This window comes from Antennarius striatus, chromosome 4 (assembly GCF_040054535.1).
Source record: "Antennarius striatus isolate MH-2024 chromosome 4, ASM4005453v1, whole genome shotgun sequence".
Taxonomy (NCBI): domain Eukaryota; kingdom Metazoa; phylum Chordata; class Actinopteri; order Lophiiformes; family Antennariidae; genus Antennarius; species Antennarius striatus.
In genome coordinates this window covers 10,662,386-10,683,141 of record NC_090779.1, presented here as the reverse complement: position 1 = coordinate 10,683,141, position 20,756 = coordinate 10,662,386, and the positions used below count along the sequence as shown (strand labels likewise).

The 20,756-nt window shown below is 38.9% G+C and overlaps 1 protein-coding gene and 1 long non-coding RNA gene across 2 annotated transcripts; both read right to left on the bottom strand.

The window, feature by feature from the left end:
* Positions 1–5,126: 5,126 nt before the first annotated feature.
* On the bottom strand, positions 5,127–6,727 carry LOC137594004 (uncharacterized). The gene is made up of 2 exons (XR_011035199.1): positions 6,527–6,727; positions 5,127–5,485 (listed from the first exon to the last, which is right to left on the bottom strand). It is a non-coding gene; the product is annotated as an uncharacterized lncRNA (long non-coding RNA).
* Positions 6,728–7,842: 1,115 nt separating this feature from the next.
* On the bottom strand, positions 7,843–20,461 carry st8sia2 (ST8 alpha-N-acetyl-neuraminide alpha-2,8-sialyltransferase 2). Its single transcript, XM_068313177.1, has 6 exons — positions 20,224–20,461; positions 18,798–18,848; positions 17,867–18,004; positions 17,518–17,775; positions 14,705–14,998; positions 7,843–12,771 (listed from the first exon to the last, which is right to left on the bottom strand). Exons 1-6 carry the CDS (start codon positions 20,319–20,321, stop codon positions 12,462–12,464), a joined length of 1,149 nt encoding a protein of 382 aa, XP_068169278.1. The 5' UTR covers positions 20,322–20,461; the 3' UTR covers positions 7,843–12,461.
* Positions 20,462–20,756: the final 295 nt, after the last annotated feature.

Sequence of the window (20,756 nt, the reverse complement as noted above, 5' to 3'; positions counted from 1 at the left end):
AGACATTACAACCTAATCACACTGATAAGCTAGTGGAGTTTTTTCATAAGGTGGAGTACCAAACTGCTCAGTGCAAATAAAACTCCTGAGTATTATATTAAAAGTCATGGAGGTCCAGTTATTAAAATTTCCTCTTAGTAAAAGGTCCGGACCCAAGTCCAGTTTGTGTCTTATAGCCAGCCCCTATGTCCACGTTTTCAGTTATTATCAATTTTCAATGCAGGATGTTATTTAACTGAGTGGACAACTAGCTCTTTTACTATAAATAAAAGTAGACGCAGGCTAATAAATTTGAAGCCTTTATGTAAGATTGAAGAGCACACACACACCTCAGAATTAAAAATAAAGTGAAATCAGCGCTAAATAACCCTTTTTTTCTTGTAAATTAAAGAGGTCCCAGCCTAAATAACTGAAGGCCTACACTTCAGGTAAAAAAACATTAACATCTTCAGAAAGCATAAATAAAAAGTGGCTCTTTCAGGGAAAAATGCAAACAGAACTTTCTTCATGAGAGAAAGGGGCATGAGACTGGCCTTACAGTCATTTAAATCTTAGTTAGAATGGACTCAGTGCCATTCTCATGCAGACAAGTAACTGTTCATTGGTGAGTCCAGAACAGTACAGTACTTGGATTCTGGATTAGCAGGAGGAGCTGCTGCCTAAGGCGAATCTGTTGAACCTTTTAGTGAAGTTTAGCAACTGAATTATTCTGGCCCCTCAGCTTTAGACTGATCTCACTGAGATGTGACGTAATGTCAACCAAAAGGCAGCCATATTCATCCTGTATTCATCTTGCAAAAAGAAAACTGTGTTGATCTCTGACTCTGGCCCTGCTAAAAAGTTATTTCTTTACAAATAGATGAGAACCGCTCCAGTGCATTGCCTTTACTCAGCCACCTCACGTTGTTGTGTGGTAGCAGGCTTTTGCCTCAACAGCTTCCAGAAATCCTCTCATGAGGCATTGCTGAAGGGATGAGGATGTCCTATGGAAGTTGATTAGTTCCATCGCTGGGCTCATTACTTCAACAAAATTTTCGCAAAGAGTGGCACAGTCTGATGAATGATACATTGGTAAGGAATGGTACCTGGGTTGTCCTCTTTCATATAGGGCACAGCCCCCCTCTCTTTTCCCACCATGTCCCCAACTGTGGTGACAGAGACCGCCCGCTTCAAACCTATGCCCCTCTGTGTAAGCATCTCTTTTATTGCCGCATACATGTCCCCTCCTCTTGTGTGTGTTAGTGGTGTTAAACCCAGCAAAGAGCTCCTTGTCTTAGTGAAGGAACCTGACACACTCAAAAGCTGGGCATTATCAGTAAATTATCTGTAGACTCATCAGTGGTCACAGATATGCATGGTGCTCTCTGAATAGCTGCATCAACCTGTTGATATTTCTGATTTTCTGATTTCTGTTGACATCGGGATTTGTTGGATTTTTTCCACACATCTCATGTTTCTGTTTTCCTTCAAATAATGTCTCAACAACAGCATTTAAGCACTCCTTCACAACTATCCCATCACTAAAAGATTTCTTATGTTGTCCCAAAATCCTCCATGCCTTTAGTGAACATTCATTTGCATTTTGCTCCGTTATTTCGTCCTTAGCTCGGACTTCAGGAGATGACTTTGCTCAAAAGTTCTGTGCTTTGTTTCGTAGTGGCGCTTCACGTTACCATTTTCAATTAATGCTTCGTGTTCAGACCATATGAGACACGATGGTTTTAACTGCCTGACGGAAGAATAAACATAAATTTCTCCGTACACTCATTATTAACCATTAACTCATTAACCTCCCTTCGTTTGGATCAAACTATGCTGTCCTCACTGTGTCCCTTCCTCTGTGCTGTGTGGGGGAGGGGAGGTTGCGTAACAGAAAATACAGTAATTGAGAAGCACTAGTCTAATTTCAGACACCTGCTCACTGTGAAGTAAGCCCAACAAGAACTCTCACTAACCTGCAACAATGACCAACAGTGACACAAGACATATCAGTCAGAATGGAAAGTTGGAAATAGAGCCATCTTTTTTGCAAAAAGAGAAGTACACAACGGGGTGTACCTTAACCCCTCATAAGGCACTCACTGACAAAATCTGTGAAAAATTCATAAATTAAACCTTAAATTGTTATTAGAAAATATAAAATGTTATTTCTGTTGCATTTTCAAACCTTTCTGCTGTCAAGCGGAAAAAACAGTCATTTGCCCAATAAAGGGTTAAACCCGCTGAATGTCCTGTACAATTCAAATGAGTTGTCACAGTTGATGTCAAAACAGTTGACAATGTTCCTGTGTTTGCTTCTCACTTAGAAAGACAAATGCATTAGTCACATTGTTCAACAAATAGATTGTGAATCTGGTTTTAAAGCCACAACTGTATTTTCAGATGACTGTAGACTGTGGTATAACATTTTTATGTGTGTTTAGTAGTAGCTAAGCTGAAATTCAAACATTGACATAAAACTGCATTGTAATCCATGTAACATGATTCCTGTACCACACACTGTACTGTTTTTTCTGTGCAAGATCAGGCTGTCCTCTCACAATGGGAAACATTGTCTTCTTGTTGTTGGAAACATTTTCATCTTCTCAAGACAACTAATTCATAAATTACATAGAAAACAATACTGTAAATGCCCAATTTCTACATATACAAAGTCATTATGGTTCAATTTTTTATGCAATTTGGTGCTCCTCAACTTGAAGCTACTTCAAAACATTGAGTTTTAAATACTGTATGATAAAAAAACAAGTGCTGATAAGGATCAAATCTCTTCCTGATTTTGTCCTTATGCCTTCGAGGAAAGTGAAGGCTCCGTCATTATTTTGTGCTGCCATCTTGTGGGCTTTTATTAAATCAAATTCAGTTACCCCAGCTTTTGGAACCATGTTGGAGGGCCTGATCAGGAGTACAAAACATCTGCCAGAACCAGACAAGCAACAAATTAAGGGAGCTCTTGCAAACTTTTAGCTGCAAGAAGTTGTTCTAAATTTGTAAGTTGGATGTAGTGGTTTTAATCATAATCGGAAGTATTTTTGTACTTTTTTTGTGTTCATCTCCCATTTCAAAAAGACTATGCAAATTTGAAACTCAAAGTCTTGTGATTGAGACACACACAGAGACTTTGTGTTTCCTTTAAGTCAACAGATACGCTCAATATCACCGTCACTGATCACTTGACTCTCTATCACTGCATTTTGTAGACAAGATTTTTCCAGGAATCTGGGCTTGTGAGCTAGAGGTTTGGTCTCCTTAGAAACTTAACTGTGTTTGCTATAATGCTACTTTCAGATGCAGTCGGAAATTGGACAGTGCTGGTCAACCCCAAAATTTGCAGAAGCGAGAATACTTAAAATGTTGGAGTGTATCTTGTTGCTATTTAATTTGCTCTTAATTTTTAACTGCATATCACTATTAACAAAATTTAGGACTTTCTATCATTACAAATGTCTGCTACATATCTATTCTTGCTTTTGCTGTGTGGATAGAAGGATAGATAGATAGATAGATAGATAGATAGATAGATAGATAGATAGATAGATAGATAGATAGATAGATAGATAGATAGATAGATAGATAGATAGATAGATAGATAGATAGATAGATAGATAGATAGATAGATAGATAGATAGATAGATAGATAGATAGATAGATACTTTAATGATCCCAAGGGAAATTCAGGATATCTGATGTATTTCACCTTTTGTAAGACCATTACCTAAAAAGAAAATGTTATGGATTGCATCCAAATGTTGTGGCACTAATTGAAGGTGTGGGCATGTCTTCCTAAAAAAATACTTTCAGATTGTTCCCAATAGCCATGAAATTATTAGAATTCCATCCATCTATTTTCTTTACTTCTTTACTTTACAATTCACTTTACTTCCTTTGAAGAGCCATGTGAGGGCATGAGCTAATCCCAAATGATATTGGTGAAGAGGTGAAATACAGCCTGGACATCATCACTGGATTAGCACAGTGATACAACCTGCTTTATCTATGAAGCAGGTTGTATTTTATATACAAATATAATTAATTGAGAAAGCTAAAATTGATTAAGTTCCATAGTATAGGTCTCTCAATGACTGTTTAGGCATTCATCTACAGTACGTGACAACCTGAGGAAAGAATAAATAAATAAATAAATTGTGTGTGTGTGTGTGTAAAATAAGTATTGAACATGTCATCATTTCTCTCAGTAAATATAAAGATGCTATTGACTTGAAATTTTCCCCAGATGTTGGTAATGACCCGTGCCACCTCCACAGGTAGAGAAGGAAAGAAATCACATCTTAGATGTCCGTGAATTACGTTAAGTGCAATAAAATGGAAAGACGCAGGGAAAAAGTATTGAACCCATGAAGAAATGGAGATATGCAAGTAGGCACAGGAAGATAAGACACCACCTGAAATCTATCAGTAGTCAGAAAGAAATCCAGTCTCTTGTTAGCTCGTTCACTTCTAACTGATGGCATATAAAAAGGTGTCTTGTGGCCATGGTGTCAAATAAGGACCATCAAATGATGGGTAAAAGCGAAGAGATCTTTGCAGTCTCATTGCTGCAAAACATAGATGTCATTGGCTACAAAAGGATTTCTAAACTTCTGAATCTTCAAGTGAGTGCTGTTGGGGCCATAGACTGACAGTGAAAACAACATAATTTCACCATAAACTGGCTGTCAGGTGCTTCTTGCAAAATTACTTACAATTACAATTAGTTAAAAGAATTATCCGAAGAGTTGTGTATGAGCCATGGACCACTTGTGGAGGGCTTCAGAAAGATGAATTAACAGGTTTCAAAGAAGAAATTCATCTAACAGCCAAAATTGAACACTGCACATCACCTCAAAAACACTACCATGCAACTACAGGTAGTAGTTTGTCAATACTTAATTAAATAATTAATTGCGTTCAATACTGCCCCTGTCATTCAATTTTAGTACACATAACTTATTTTTTTTAGATATCTAAGGTGTGATTTCTTTGCACGTCAGTGTTGTATGGGTTTTACCGACATCTGGTGATTTCGGTAAAACCCATTCAAAGTATATTGAGGAAAATGGTGGCGTGTTCAATCCGTATTTTACCTACTGTATGTGTTCATATAGACTAATAAACGAATCAACGAGTAAAGTAATAAATACATTTATTTAACATAGAAGGAAATAAGTAATACAGTATAAGCATATGATATTTAACACCTACGTTGAGGATTTGAGTAAACAGGTAGCAGGTTAATTCGCCATATTTTCGTCTAAGTATTTACAAAATACTGTACTTGAAAATATTTAAGAAGTGCGACCCTGACACAGATAATACTGTATCTATTTCCCCTGAATCGATCGGTATCTTCTCTTTGGAGGCTGCATGACTCTTGGAAGTCCGAGGGTTCCCTGAAGGCAGCACGAGTCCACATAAAGCTCCTCTTCAGCACTGGGAACAGCCGGCCAGCCTGCAGAGCCCTTCCGGAGGCGGATTATCCCCATCTCTACCAGAAGACATAATGTAATCAGGAAGGAATTGCCACACACTTGAAGGCACACGCGCATTGGAAGCAAATAACGACGTCAAAGTTCATTATTTCGAAAAAGACATGGATGTTTGCGTCTCCCATTGTCATCAGTTGTGTAAATAGCAATTCTGACATTGGCTTCGGATCCTGTAAAATGTGACTGCTTGCGGTCGGATTTCATCTACTGTGGAGAAACTATTGAAAGAACACCTCGTTTGCATTTCACTCTTCAATCCAGCAACATGCTGACGCTCAGGTTGGCTTTAACTTGTGTGATTGCGGCTCTTTGGCGGGTTAGCGGCGAACCACAAACTCTCTCTTCACCTGCGACGCAGTTATTAAATTCAACATCTTCATCCATCATCAGCGGAGATGAATTGACGAATAATGGGACAGATGCTGCCGTAGGATCCAGGATTTCATCTATAATGACATATCTTCCAACTCTGAAAAACATTGTTTACTTCATCTTGGTGGTAACAGCTGCTCTCATCACATGCCTGGTCATCAAAATAGTCAGGTAGGCGCAGGTCTAAATTCTAATGCTGTAATAACCAGTGACATTATAACATATTTATATCACATTACTTTTAAATGTGACTGAGTGGTTGTGTCGGAATGCTGGACTAAATGTATGCTCCTGTTAATGATTGCCATAGGGAATTGTGGTTTGGAGACACATGAGTAATCAACCTCTTTTTGTAGTTTTATCTTAAATGTCTCTGAATGTTGAATCTAAATCAGTCTATATGTAATAGGAAGTTGTTTTTTTAACCTCAGAGCATTTCAAGTCATTTTACTTTCATAGTGTACACAGTGTTTTATGTTAGTCATACATAGGGGCTGCATTTTTATAATAAAATATCAGTTAACAGTCAAAATTGCCATCACGTACCTCAGTGTAATCAAACAGACCATCTTTCAAATGACATAAAACAGCCATATAAACAGAAAATAACCCCATTTGAAAAGTTGTAGCCAAAGAATACCTTATATTTTGTTTGATAATGTACTTACCGATCACAAAAGTTTGTGGAATCTTTGTTAATCTAATGATCTTTTCTGCATAGTTGTATCTGAGGAAAAACAGCATACTGTTAGGAGTGCACTAACCATGTGGAGACTCTCAGAATAGCTTTACAGCTGATGTTGTGGTTTAACCATCCAGATGAAATGGCGGACTTTTATTTCTTGTCTCATTTTTGACACTTGTCTTCACCACAGATCTGGAAGGCGAATCCGAAAAACACGGAAATATGATATTATAACGACACCTGCTGAACGTGTGGAAATGGCCCCTCTAAATGAAGAAAATGATGACGATGATGATTCAACCCTCTTTGACGTCAAATACAGGTTTGCTCTTTCTGTGACTTACCACTCAGAATCAATGCTGTTGATAATTGTCTGAAAGCCTATTCACTACTTTGTCCTTTCCATTGTGATGCACCATATGATGAGGTACATACCACGACTCTGCGGACTTTGCTGCCTCCTCTGTAGACATCTCTGTGACATAGCCGGACTCCCTGTCCATATTCTACAATAATGATTTAAAAAAAAAACTGGAATCAGAAAATGTTTGTCTTCCCTCTCCACATCCAGAACAATGCAGCAGGCCTTATTGAATTAAGGAAGATCTGTGCATCGTGGGCAGCAATCTAATACAGATAATGGTCTTTTATTTCTTCAGGAACATATTCGTACAGTAAGGAAATACTCCAGTGGTTCCTAAAGTTTGGATAAAAGGACTTAATACTACTTCGCAGTACTTAGTGCTTAGACTATAACCTTCTCAATTTCTCTACTCACCTCCCTTTTTTCCAGTGAACTCATAAAAGGTTTTGAATTGATTTCCCTAAGTAAAGAACAGGTCTGTTCTGATCAAACTTGCAGGACGGCACCGGTTAGTTTGTGCTACAAAAGCAGTTTTACCACTTCTCTCTGCTCGTAGACATGATAAGATTTAAGTAGAAAAAATGAGATGCAGAAGCAAACACATACAGACAGAACGTAGAAAAAGTTTATGAAAGACTACTTTCAAAGAATACATTTACTTGTATTCCAACAATGGAAGAATCACTTTTTTAAAGAAACATTGTTTTTGTATGTGCAATGTTGACATTCGGTTTCACCCTTCCGTCCTTACTATTGTTCTTTAACACAGAACCACTTCCTCAATGGAAGATATGATGTCCTGTTTACCTGACATTGTTGAATTCCTAGTCAGACAGAATCCTGCTGGACGACATATTCCTTCCTGACCATGTTGACAGTAACTGTAGATGAAATTCCGTGAAGTAATTATGTTTTTACTTTTTTTTCTTTACAGGTGAACTCAACAAGGACATGGAAATGTGAAAACGTCATTTTTGTCCGAGGCAGCCCGAGTGCTTGTCCGTATTTCTGTGGAACCAAATCTTTCCAAATCTGCAATTTAATGTGCTGCTTGAGCATGGCTTTTTATCTATATATTGTTCTAGAACCATATCATATCATAGAACTGTTTGCTGCTAACGTGCCAAATTTGTTCTTATATCAGATCAGTGGAGTTCATGTTGAGAATTGTCCTCTGAAGTCAATCATTATTCACACTGGTAGTGACCTCCAGTCTGGTCGCCTTCTTTTGTTACGTTTTTTGACATTTTGTGATTTGCATTTAATTTTTAAACTTGAGCCATGGTGTTCAGTTGAGGGCTTTATTATGACAACCTGCTTTCAAGCTACAAGTTACCCATATTTAATTCAGCAGAATTAACCAAAAGTGATTTGAGGAGTTACATTTTCTTACAAAAATACTGGCTAGCCACTAAAGACATTGTTAAGTGCATAAAAAATTATCGTGCTACAAATTTTGTAAAATTTGCACTACTAAGAATCTACTAAGATACAGTAAATGCAATTTTCAACTACATTTTTCATACCAAATATATTTCTATTGACTAACAATTTTATTGTGCGTATATACTGAAGACTTAATACTGTTGTGCTGTATTTTTTTTACAATGTTGTTTCAGACATTCCTATTTTGCTGCTATCTCATCTTAAGTTTTAAGTTTCAAGGCTCATATTTGACTAAAAGCTCAAAGTCAAATGTCATTTCAGATGTTTTTTGTCAGGAGTGTGTGGTATATATCCATTTTCTATCAGTATGCACACTGTAATCCGTCTTGATCAGGTGTGTTCAGTTATCTAATAACTGTGTGTAATCAAGTTAACAACAAAAAATTCTTTATTCTTGACAATGACATAAATAAATTGATGGAGACAGTCTTATTTTTGAAATCAAAACAGTTATATATGAAAGTTTTCATTTTGAGTAACCAGATGCTATCTACAATATTTGTATTTTGTTTTAGATAGTGAAAGATCAGTTTGGTGCTTTGTGACATCCTGCAGAATAAGTCCATTCGTGGCTCAAGTATTCCTGTTAAATCCAAACAGAAATTGACCTGAAATATTTTTTTCAGAAGAACTTGTCAGAAATTGTACCAAATCTTTCTTCATTTGGATCTAATTTAATTAATTAAAATTAAATCTTCATAAATCAGTTGCACCATGCAACTCATTTTTATCTAATGTGATTCTGTCTTGCTCTTTAGAATACAGTGTACTATTTAAAATGCGCAGTAATTTGCAGAGACAAACCATTTCAATTGAAAGCCCGGTGTACTCTTCTTTGATTAAAGGCAACAATTCACTTCTGACAATTAAGAAGTCTTTGACAGTTGTGTTCTATGTTGGTGTTTGCCAGGCATTGACCATGTCCTCAAATGATTTGTCCCCTTAGATTAGCTTTTATGTACCATTAAAAATAATGACAACTGTAAGTGGTTATTACATGTGTTTTATCAATGCAAATACATCACGTTTAGTGGAAAAGTCTCATTTAAAGTAATGGATACATAAAGCAGAGTTTAGAATACCTCTCTCAGCTGTTTCATGCTTGTCTCTTGTCTGCAGCGTAAATGTAATTACAGTAAACTGCTGCGTACACGTAGATTGGGTTTGTGCAGCAAAAGTGTGTATGTGTGTGGGTGTGGGGGTTGAAGGTGACCTTTTGTTTTAATCTGTGATGTAATTTGATATTGCACCATAGCATACAGGTGCAGTTGATAAAGTTGCATTAGGAGTTCTTGTTTGAACTATTCAATACTTTGTTTTAGGGGTGAAGAACTTTGTGTCTTTTTTTGTGCAAAACAGAAGTTGTTGACATTTACAGAAGACTGAATAAATAGTTGTTGCTAATGTACGAGGAGGGTGTGTGTGAATCATGCTTTGGATCATTGTGATACAAATCAATTCATCATATTTTTTCCATTTGGCTGTTTCACGTGTTCTGGGTTTCACGTGTTCACGTGTTCAGGCTCTGGGTCCGCTGTTCATTTCAATGTTGTATCATATTGAACTTTAACATGAGCCTCTGATAATTTGATTTTGTATAAAATAACATCATCTTTGTTTACTTCACATCTCCCCATCTTCAAATCTCACCTCTTTAGTTGTGTGGAAAAAGCTTGGTGACTTGAAGATGCTAATTCGGGACTTTTATTAGGATGGAATCTTTTGCTGCAAAATGTTCCTCTTGTAAACTGAATCAAAGTCATTGTGGTGGCAATTCAAAGCCTAGTTGATTACTCTAATCTTACAGTTAAACCAAAAATAGTAAAGGTTCAAACTGTTTTTTGAGATTTATTGAAAATGACGCTCTGACACAGATGTTTTGTGCAGACACAACTATTTCCTTTTCCATTTGTTTTACAATACTGAAATAAATGGTTTCCATTGAAATGTTAATCAGAGATGCTTGAGGGTTTTATTCATTCTGGCCTTTTGTGTATTTTTTGTAAAAAAACAAAAACAAACATTCACTTTGTCATAATGCACAGTTAAAGTGTACATGAGTCATAGGCTTCATAAAATACAAGAAAAAAGAAATATACAAAAGTTGCTAGTATCAATAAATTTGAAACATGCAAACAATTGGACAATCAGTATACATGATAAGTAGTCAGGAAAATCTACAAAGCACAATCCCCACAGCTTGACAGTAGTCACCAAATCAAAAGAATATTTTTTGTGGCAAATTCCAGGTCTTAACTAACTTAATAAATTTAATTGTGTTGGTTAGAAAATGTTTCTATTTTTGCTGCAGTCAGACAATCTTTCACAAATAAACCTTTCATTGCTTCAGACTGCTGACGTCTGCGGCATGTTTACTCTTAAGTGGCAGCAGAGGCCTACATCCAACTCGCATCCTGTCAAAATAGCACTTTCAGGAACAGATGACACGGACGTACGTGAGGAGTTATTTGTTCGGCTACAAAGCCGCCAGTATGTCAAATATGTCTGTCAATTTTAATGAAGTGAGGCATGTTGTTGCAGAAAAATAAAAAGAAACATTTGATAAGACACCTGGTATTAAAGCAAGAACACACACACACACACACACACACACACTCACACAGAAAAAAAACAATTAAAAAAAGACTGTAAAAGCATAATTTGATTTGAAGAATGAATCTGATAACCGATCTTAACTTATTGCAACAATATTTTAAGTAACGTAATATTGGTGCTGATATCTTCTTGGCATAATAGACCTTCAATAAAATGTACCATTTTTACATACTTGTTTCACATTTTGGCACTTATTTATGGTCTTCAAGTTAATCAATAACTGTATGTCTTCCCCATCCTGGATAAATCATGAACATTTTTGCTTCAGGGCATAAGAATAATCCAATTTAAAAGTGTAAAGTTCACTGAATGCGTACAAAGTACTAGCAGCTTCAATCAAACTAAAGTTGAACACAAACCAAAATACAAAAGTGCTGTACATGTACATTACTTCAAGTAAATAAAGGCCTTTGAATCATCAGCTTCAACCTTACTGCACTGAAACTGTTGCTTTCTGGGGATAGAGATTAATTTAAAGCACATGCGGGCTCATTTCTCACATTTGGAAAAAATATCACCTATACATTCACTAAAAGTTGTTTTGTAACTACCACTGCCACTGCACTAACACTTCTAGTGCAGGGCTCTTTAAGAGGAGTTTACAATGCAAGTTTACCATTGGCGATGTCTGAGTAAACATTCTTAAATGAGCAGCTGCTACACTCCTTTAACCTCACAGACATTGAGTAAAATTCACCACATTTCCTCACATTCAGCTGTCCCTTCAGTTTACCTCACCTTATTTTGTGGTGGTTCAGGTTGACTCAAGTCTGATTTTGGTTTTGAATATTCTGTTTGACTCTGAACATTGTTTAAGGTGCTTTTTAAGACACTACAAAAGCATAAAATGTTCAGTAGAAAAAGTGTCACATTATCTGTTTCACAGAACCCCGATTTAAAGGGTGGCTCATATTAAAGAGTGTCTGTTGTCCAACATTTTTACTTGTTTCATCAAATTCCCTGATTATTAAGTGCTTCCATCTTGTGGCCCAACCAGTGACTCACAACACCATTAATCTCCCACCTGCTAATGCTGTTCACATGCAGTGTAAATGACTAAACATGCATAATGGAGCCCTATTGTACCCCAAACTGTGATGATTAAATAATGTCATCTGAGGATTAATGAAAAAACTCCCACAAATGTGTTCTGAATCATTAATCGATTAAATGGTACCATACTTGAATCTTGTATTTGGTGATAGCTTCAATGAGGATGTTTAAGGTAATTATAGACAGACAGAACCAGCAGACACAAGCTATATCAACATGAGCTGTTGGGTTACACCAGCTGCACAAGAGTATCATTGTTTGAAAGGTTGCCATAGAAATCTCATTACAAGTTAAAACCCACCAGTGAAAGAAGTCACCAGAGGAGGTCAAAATAGAAAAAGTTTCCTTCAGTTCCTGGAAATGAGTTAAAGTTTCACCAAATTGTGGTGACAAAATCAATGTTTGTAGAATCAAGAAAACTGTTCCCATGATAATCTCTTCATTTGCTCTGGAGCTCCTTCTGTGGTCTCTCAGCCTCACAGGTCCCGGTGTGTAGACGGAGCGCCCCCTGTCTGTGCAATGTGCTCAGGGTCCTAAACTCCAAAGGCATGGTATGAGGACTGGATCTGGATGTGTACTCGTACTTAAGAGAATCATAGTAGTGGTACTTGACCGGTTTTCCCCGCGGGTCCAGTGGGAATGGCCAGAAGCCGTAAAGATGGATCTCCTCACAGAAGCGAGTAGCCATCGTGTACATGAGGAGACCGGTAGTCGGACGCTTGATGTGGACATTGTTGGTTAGCCAATACCTGTGCACAAAGACATGGATGAGTTAAATTTCAGCACAGGACTAACACAGTACAAGACTGGAAACAGAGCAAAAAAAAAAGACATGACATGATATATTTACTTTGTCACCAAACTGTTTCTCATAAGCTGTGATCTGAAATCAATAAGCAGCCTTTTGGTTTCTTCTTCTGTTCCCTTAATGGATGAAGTGATAAAACCCACTTTCTCTTTAGAAGCCATTTAGTCTAATAGTCAGAAAATCTTTCATTCATAATGAAGGACCCAGCTGTTTAATTGATGGTTAATTTAAATTAAAATATTTTTTTCATGCATTCTTCTGGTCTAGCTCTTTCCACCTTTCATTATCTACCACTGCAAAATTGTTATGCTTGGGTTTTCCCTCATGATTGGACAAAATATGTAACATGAAAGTTCCATTTAAAATTTTTAGATTTTTCAATCTGTTTTTTTGCATTTCTTCTTAACACAAGAAAGCGAGATTATACCACACTTCGCTTTAAGAGTGTCTCTTACCATTTCTTTCACATCAGAGCTGCCATCGGCACAACAACAACTTCCATTTGTCCATTCCCAAGGCAAATAGTCTTAAATTTTTGGAAGCTAAACTGTGAAAAATAGATTTGTCTCACCACATTGTCAAAGTTTCTTAATCCTATCTATTACCCCTTGATGGGTGACTTAAAATAAATGTGTTGTCCTGTGTTTGCTGAGCACACCTTCTTTTACTGCAGCAGACATTTAATAAAACATGGCACACACTGGTACAACTCTACATAATTGCATTCTTCTTGCGGTGACCTAGGAGCTCTGACAGCGAGACGTCATGCTATACTCAGCAGCAGTTTTAGGAGCAGGTGGTTTGTTTTAATTTTTGAACCGCTAGCCCATTTCTTCAGCCCCTTGGATATCTCTGCTCCCTGCTGCTGCGCATTTGCTGTGGGAGTCTGTGTTGAGATGCAGAGGTTTTGCCAGATCTTTTACCATGAAAGACAAACAGCAGAGTCCAGCCAAACACTACAGCAGGTGGAAAGCATTTTAACCAGTAAACAAGGTCTAAATAACAGTGAAATAGTCTTAAGTGATATGTGGTTCAGCTGATTCTGTCATCTGCCACAACTGATGGGGATTTTGCTCTAGGTTGTGTCTATCATCTATCACACACCAATATAAGAAGGACACCTCAGGCAAGGACAAAGACAATTTCCAGCGAATGCGATGTGACTGATCTTACAGTCTAATTATACTGCCTGAATGTATAGAGTGTTCAATGGAGCATGCAAAATAGCATAAGTTGTGGCTGATGGTTTTACAGTATTGCAGGAATAATCTGGGGCAGAGTGTGTGAGGAAAGAGGCAAGGACATCTCAAGGCCTACTTTGTGTTTGGTGCTCATTAGAAAACGGTAGCTTTCCTAAAAGCTAAATTAAAACGGTGAATATGATAAACATACCTGGTAAACTTCACAGTGTTTACTTAGTAATTGTGAATAAGAAGATATTAGAGTTGGGTTTAAAGCAACACAACACCACAGCCCAACCTCCAAAAGCTGTTAGGTAGGTTGTGAATTCCTAGTGTAATATTTCTGCGTGTGTGAAGATAAAACAAAAAAACATATTGAGATCTTTGGTAAAACTTTTGAGACAACTGATTTTTCCAATGATTTCCAGTGTTAAAGGCAACAAATTAATCAGCTCCTTCTTACTCAGGTGACTTTTACACGAATCAAATAAAAACAGACTTGTGCAATAGAATCGAACACATCAGAGGTAAGAAGCAATCTCAGCAGCATGCTGACTGCCCTTGGCCTGCTCTGTTTAAAAATAGCCAGCTGCAGGCTGGAGCTTGCCAACACCTTTATTATGCTGCTCACAGGTGTTCTTATTAGACGCAGCCCACCAGGAGCAGCGGGTGCGTTCCTGAGCCGCATCTCACCCTCTGACAGCGTGGAGCAGCCGCAGAGAAGGGAAGGCGGTGCGCACGTCCACGGTGTGAAGCAATATGAGGCGCAGGGCCCACTCCACGCGCTCCTCTCCCCCCTTGGCCATGAAAGCTGGGATCCACAGCACGCTGCCGCTGAGGCTTTGAAGCCGCTGCAGGAAGCGATCCCGCCACTCTTCACTGACGAGGTCCTGAAAAGCCCGTTGAACCACCGAGGGGTTCATGGTCACCAAGTTGGTCTTCCAGCCTACATCCTGATGGTATTCCTCCACCGGTGCCAGGTTACACCTTGAGGCAAACGGGGACAAAGCACTCAAATTCAAATGTGAAATATTTCTGGCGTATAAATATATTTTAATTACCCATTTCTTTGCCCTTTTTTTTCTTGACTCTTTTGGTTTTTTTTTACATTTTCTGACTGTTTACTGTAATATATCAGGATGGAAGGTCAAAGGGCAGAGAGGATGTTGCTTGATGACTGATTTGTTTTATTTTGGGCTGTGTTGATGAAGCTGATTTAACCTGACTGTAGCACACACATCGGCAAAGATAGAGTGATTGTTTCTCATGGAGTGTGACACCAACACAGCTTGCGAACAGCTGTTTGTTTAAGGAGACAGGTCCATCACATAGTCAACACTTCTGATTCTAACCCTTCATGGGTGCTGATGTTGATGATGCTGTAACATCCCACATCTTTTCTCACCTCCCTCCCTCACAGAACACACATGCTACGAAACGCCAAGCCCAAACTAAATCGGAGAGGAAACTAACTATTCGGCCCCGGTGTGACTTATTCTTCAAGCTGGCAGCACCCTGAGGGATTTCAAGTAACTGAATAGAATGACAGCAGGTGAAGCCTGTTCCTACATTCGTCTTGTTAAATCTATGACTTGTACAGACGAGGTTACATTAAAGGCATAACCTGATTAAATCAGACGGGAAAGATAAATGCTAAGGCTTCTATTCAGGACACTAGAACTATATTCATGTCTTCATATCCACCACCAGTGCATTCAGTACTTTGGACCAATGTTCACTTTACAATGGTAGCAATCAAGCATATTCTTATTATCTCTACATTTTTAACTACACAGGTTTTTCTTTTGAAAAATATTTTTATATTGAAAGGTACAGAGAAATGATCTCTGCCACGGAGCACTGAAGCTGTTCTGGCAGCTCATTGTCTGACACTTTTGTTCGGCTTCTTCTTCTAATTTATCAGCTTTTTGTACAGGTCCTCAAGCTCGTCAAACCATTTTCCACACAGAAATTACTACCAGGAGTAAAATAGAGAGGAAATACAAGTGAAAAGCTGCACAAAAGAAGAGGATGGCATTTGTTCATTGATGTTAACATTGGACTCTCAATAAATGCCAGACAACACAAAAATCCTGTAATTATCATAATGAAGTGCCTCTATTTTCTGAAAATAATGGCAAGAAAACACTTGTGTGTGTGCTTGTGTTTAATAACATTGTATTCTCATTCTCACCCAAATCACGTCTCCCAAACAATTGTCCACTTTTTCCGTTACGTTTCTGGTACAATTTCATTTTCAGTTTGTAAGAAGAAGTAGAGAAAAACTTCAATTCGTCTGAATAATCGCAAATCCATAAATGTCCAGGTGCATGGTTACTGGAATAGGACGCTGTGTTCTTTTACACCCTAATAGTTGCTGTTGATACACTAGGACTGCAGTAGGGAACAGGCTCAGAGATTACATGCAAACAGAAAAAGTGTTAGATGTGCACCATCTGCTCACTATTATTCTATTGTATTACCATGACACTGAGCTGTAATCATCCAGAACTGGTAGCCCTGATGCCATCAGCCTACTTTGTGTAAACCAAGCTCAGGGTACAGAACTATATTTAGCTGAGACATTATCTCCCTATCTCCTACATAAATGCCAGAGATTCTTCAGCTTCTCAAAATGCCACATTCCCTGTTGTCTGAATTTAGTCAACCATTACTGACAGGCCCATGCTTTATTATCATGCTGCAGGAGAGTAGAAACCGTGACCTCTTCCTTGCTGGTGGAACACCGCCGCACTTACAAAAGACGAGACGCACACACACAAAAGAATCAATTTCAGAATAAAGAAGGGGCATGCAAAGATTCAGCGGTACACTGAACTATCAATCAATCAGTTCAGTGAGGTGCAACCACAGACAGCTACTTCTTTCTCCATTTATACAACATCATTAAAGCTATTGATTTATGAGAGGGTGTTACCCACATTAGGTACCTACACACTCTGTGTTTTGTGAGATCATTCTGTACACACAGTCCTAACCAGCATACTCATATTGTGCCTTCCATTGTAATAGACCTCTGGACAGATTTATATTGCTCCAGTGACAGGTAGGAATAGTGATGACAATCCCTCTCAGTCTCACCCAAACACAGACCGGAGCCAGCTGATAGCCTCAACAACAGAAACCTCCAGTCAATGAAAGACAAACCGCTGAGAGTGTTGGTGTTTCTCTGCTGGGCATTACCTATGTCTTATGAATGTAAAAGCTTTTCACAGTGTGTAATAGTGCATTTAATTGCTCCCTGTCCAGCAGTTCATTTTAAACTTTAAATAATTTAAAAAGCTTTGACAGCTTTTTGAAAAGTGAAATCAATAAACTATATTTCCAGCCATATGGGCATAGACTCTGAATCGAAGTTAAAATTCGGGCAAGTCAATGACTTATATGAACCCAATCATGCTAATCTGTTTCTTTTACAATTCACATTAACTTTGATATCACTGAAATTGCTGATGCATTGAGGGTATTAAAGAAAAAAATTAAACCTGATAACAAAGTCGTAAAAGTCGATCTCAGGGCCACAGCTGCTGTTCAGCAAGATCCCAGAGTTCCCCACGATGGCACAACGCCTGTGATGTTGGTTCTTCATGGGGGACACAGTCGGGAGCAGGCGGTAAAGGTTGTCAGAGATATTTGTGGTGCTGTGGCGATCAAAAACATAGTGGATGATATCCCCTGGTTTCAGGGTGCCCTTCAGAATAGAAATATCTCTCTCCGGATCAAAAAATCTCAGAACGTTCTTCCTGCAAAAAGAGAAAATGTACAGGAGTTAAAAGAGAGTCTGCTCGGTCAAGTGTGAAAATGTTGAGCTAATGGTGCAGAGTGAGGGTCTGCCTGATGAGGTTGGAGAGGGTCTTGTTGAAGGTCCAGTTGTTTGACGAGGGCTTGGCAGTGTTGCAGTTTGGACCAAGATTACATATATCTTTGCTCGACCTTGTTGAAATAGTCTGATCCACATGCATTGCAGTCTTTCTGAAAGTGAATAAAAATCAGTGCTATTCACACAATCTGTTCAAGTCCCGTTCAAACTGAAACAAAAGCTTGATAAAATACTAGCTTCAACACTGAAAAGATTGAACAAATCTATGATTAAATAACAAAACATATAATTATATGTTATAAAATATAAAAATTATAAAAATATATAATGTATACAGTATATAAACACATAATAATGTAACATTCATGGAGGTCACTGTCTACATAAAGAACACTTTGAATAGTTAAATTGCATATGAGCATGAATACATGTGTATGGCAGGATCACGTTCCACTCTTTATGGAGCACAGAGAAGCTTTTACAATAGTAACAGGAGCAGAACAGTTCCTCCATCACTGTGTATATACACAAAATGACTTGCCTTGCCTAAATTCATTGATTCTTCAGTTTAAGTGAAACTTGGAATCATTGAAATTCAGGCAAGTGTCTTTCTTTTTAAGTGCAGCATTTTCTTCTCTGAGAATTCTTCATCCTCATTCTTATGCCGGATGTTTTCATTATAACAGAGATACCACTAGATTGATGAGTATTTTTAGAATCAGCCCTCTTGCTGTAAAAAGTAATGACACTCACAGCAAATGACTCACCGTGTTCAAGGCTGCAAAGGACTGAACTGACCAACTGAAATATAGAAGGGCTGACAAGCACCGGAGGATTAAAGCTACATATATATGCATTAATATAGGTGTGTGTGTGTGTGTGTGTGTGTGTGTGTGTGTGTGTGTGTGTGTGTGTGTGTGTGTGTGTGATAATTGTATTTCAGACCTGTGAGGTTTAGGGATGAGCCAGTTCACCTTCTTAGACTGTCCATTACTTCTGGAAAAACAAACACATTGAATTATGAGTCACACACTGCAGGCTCAAGCCTAGGTTTTTAATGGGCCAGTGATTTGAGTCCCTCTGTAATCATATCATATGTAATGCCCGTATTCATTACATGAATACGGGCGAAATCTACCTCTGTCTTTTAAGACAGAAAGAAGGTGAAAAGCACATCTAGGTATTTTTAGAGCAACCCACTGTGGGCCCATTTGCTGGTGTAATGAGGAGAAATGTGGCCTTAATGGAGCCCCATTATACTAAAAGGAATTTTCCTCACAGGGGTATTACGCCAACTAAGACGCATTTAAATTAAACACACTGTATGTACATTGAGGTGTTTGAGTATCAGTCTAATTTGGAACTGATCTGATCTGATGAAACCCCGACAAGCTGGCTGCAGCTGTGTAAATGAAGCGGTTGCAGATTGAAACAGGAGAGAGATGCTCTGACAGACAGGCGGGACATTTGCACTGATTTTTACAGTCCTATTGACTTCAAAAGTATAATTGCATTAGGCTGGCTTCATGGTTCTGGTTCCTCTCTCATAGTGAATCAACAACTGAAATGACCTCATTACAATGTGAGCCACAGCCACAAACACTCTTGCAGACATGGAAATGTGAAAAACCCAAAAGCTTCACAGACGAAAGTCTGCTTTTTTTTGCTTCAGGAAACAGCATTCTGATGGTAATGAGGAGATGAAGAGAAAGGGAAGAATAGAGGAGAGGAGAGGAGAGGAGAGGAGAGGAGAGGAGAGGAGAGGAGAGAAGAGAAGAGAAGAGAAGAGAAGAGAAGAGAAGAGAAGAGAAGAGAAGAGAAGAGAAGAGAGGATGTTGCACCTGGTTTTACATGTGGCAGTATCTCGATGTTAAATTAAGAAAATCTTTCAGGTCAGATGTAAGTGGGGCATGTGTCTATGTGAAGTGTGAAAATAGAATGAAAGAGGAAAGCCTCTTTTCTTTCTAATGTGCATCCCACCCAAACACCCCCCCCCCACACACACACACACACACACTTGTAGTGTAAACGTAACCTATCCCGCATGCAAACTGCTGCAAGACAAATAGCCTGATCCTTGGAGACCGGTGCAGGCTGCTGTCGGAACAGCTGCGCCTGCTGCACCCAAACGTTACAAACGTGGAAATAAAACCACACACACACACGCACTCCAGATTAAACTCTAAACTTCAATTAATTTTCAATAAACTCATTTATTTGACTCGTTTACCAACATAGTCACCAACACACACTCGGTTACTGTGAGGAAAAAAAAAAAAAAGAAGAAGCTGGAAATAAAGAGAAACATAGTGGAGCACACAGACAGGCGCGAAACGCACCGTGCGTCGGTAAATTATGGCTGGCGACTTACGCAGTTTCTTCCTCCACTTGTGCAATATCTTCTAGAATCAGGACCACCAGCAGCACCGCCACAAAGCCGAACAACAGCGTGCGGACCGGATCCGGCATGGCTGGGGGGTGGAGGGGGGGGGGGGGGAGAGGAGAGGTGAGGTGGTCCCTCCTTTCTCCAGACCCTCTGTTCTATTAACCTTCTTTTGTTTTCCACAACTAGGAATCCAAAATCAGCTCAGTCATCTCTTCCATTGTTCCTGTCGTAGGACACGAGCAGCGCCCCCCCCCCCCCCCACTCCACACCTCCGTTAGATGGTAATTGGTGTCTGTCTCCCGATGGGGCGAAGCTGCCGCCGCGGCCACTGTTCCCTCTATTCCTCAGTCAAACTTTGAAAGCGTGCACCCCCGGAGCCAGCCGTGGGAGCAGAGGGATGGAGGGCTCTTAAAGGCGCAGGGGCCCCCACCTCCGTCTCCACCACCTCCGGACTGCTCTGATCAGGTGTTGGTCGTAGCTTCACTGTGGAGAGGCGCAAAGCCGCAGTAGACAGGTAG

Excerpts from the sequence above, each read along its gene's own strand:
- st8sia2 (XM_068313177.1), bottom strand. The coding sequence starts at position 20,321 with ATGCCGGATCCGGTCCGCACGCTGTTGTTCGGCTTTGTGGCGGTGCTG. Across the intron at positions 17,776-17,866 it reads ACCCTCTCCAACCTCATCAG|GAAGAACGTTCTGAGATTTT; the intron begins GCAGACCCTCAC and ends CTCTTTTTGCAG. Across the intron at positions 14,999-17,517 it reads TTTTACGACTTTGTTATCAG|GTGTAACCTGGCACCGGTGG; the intron begins GTTTAATTTTTT and ends GTTTGCCTCAAG.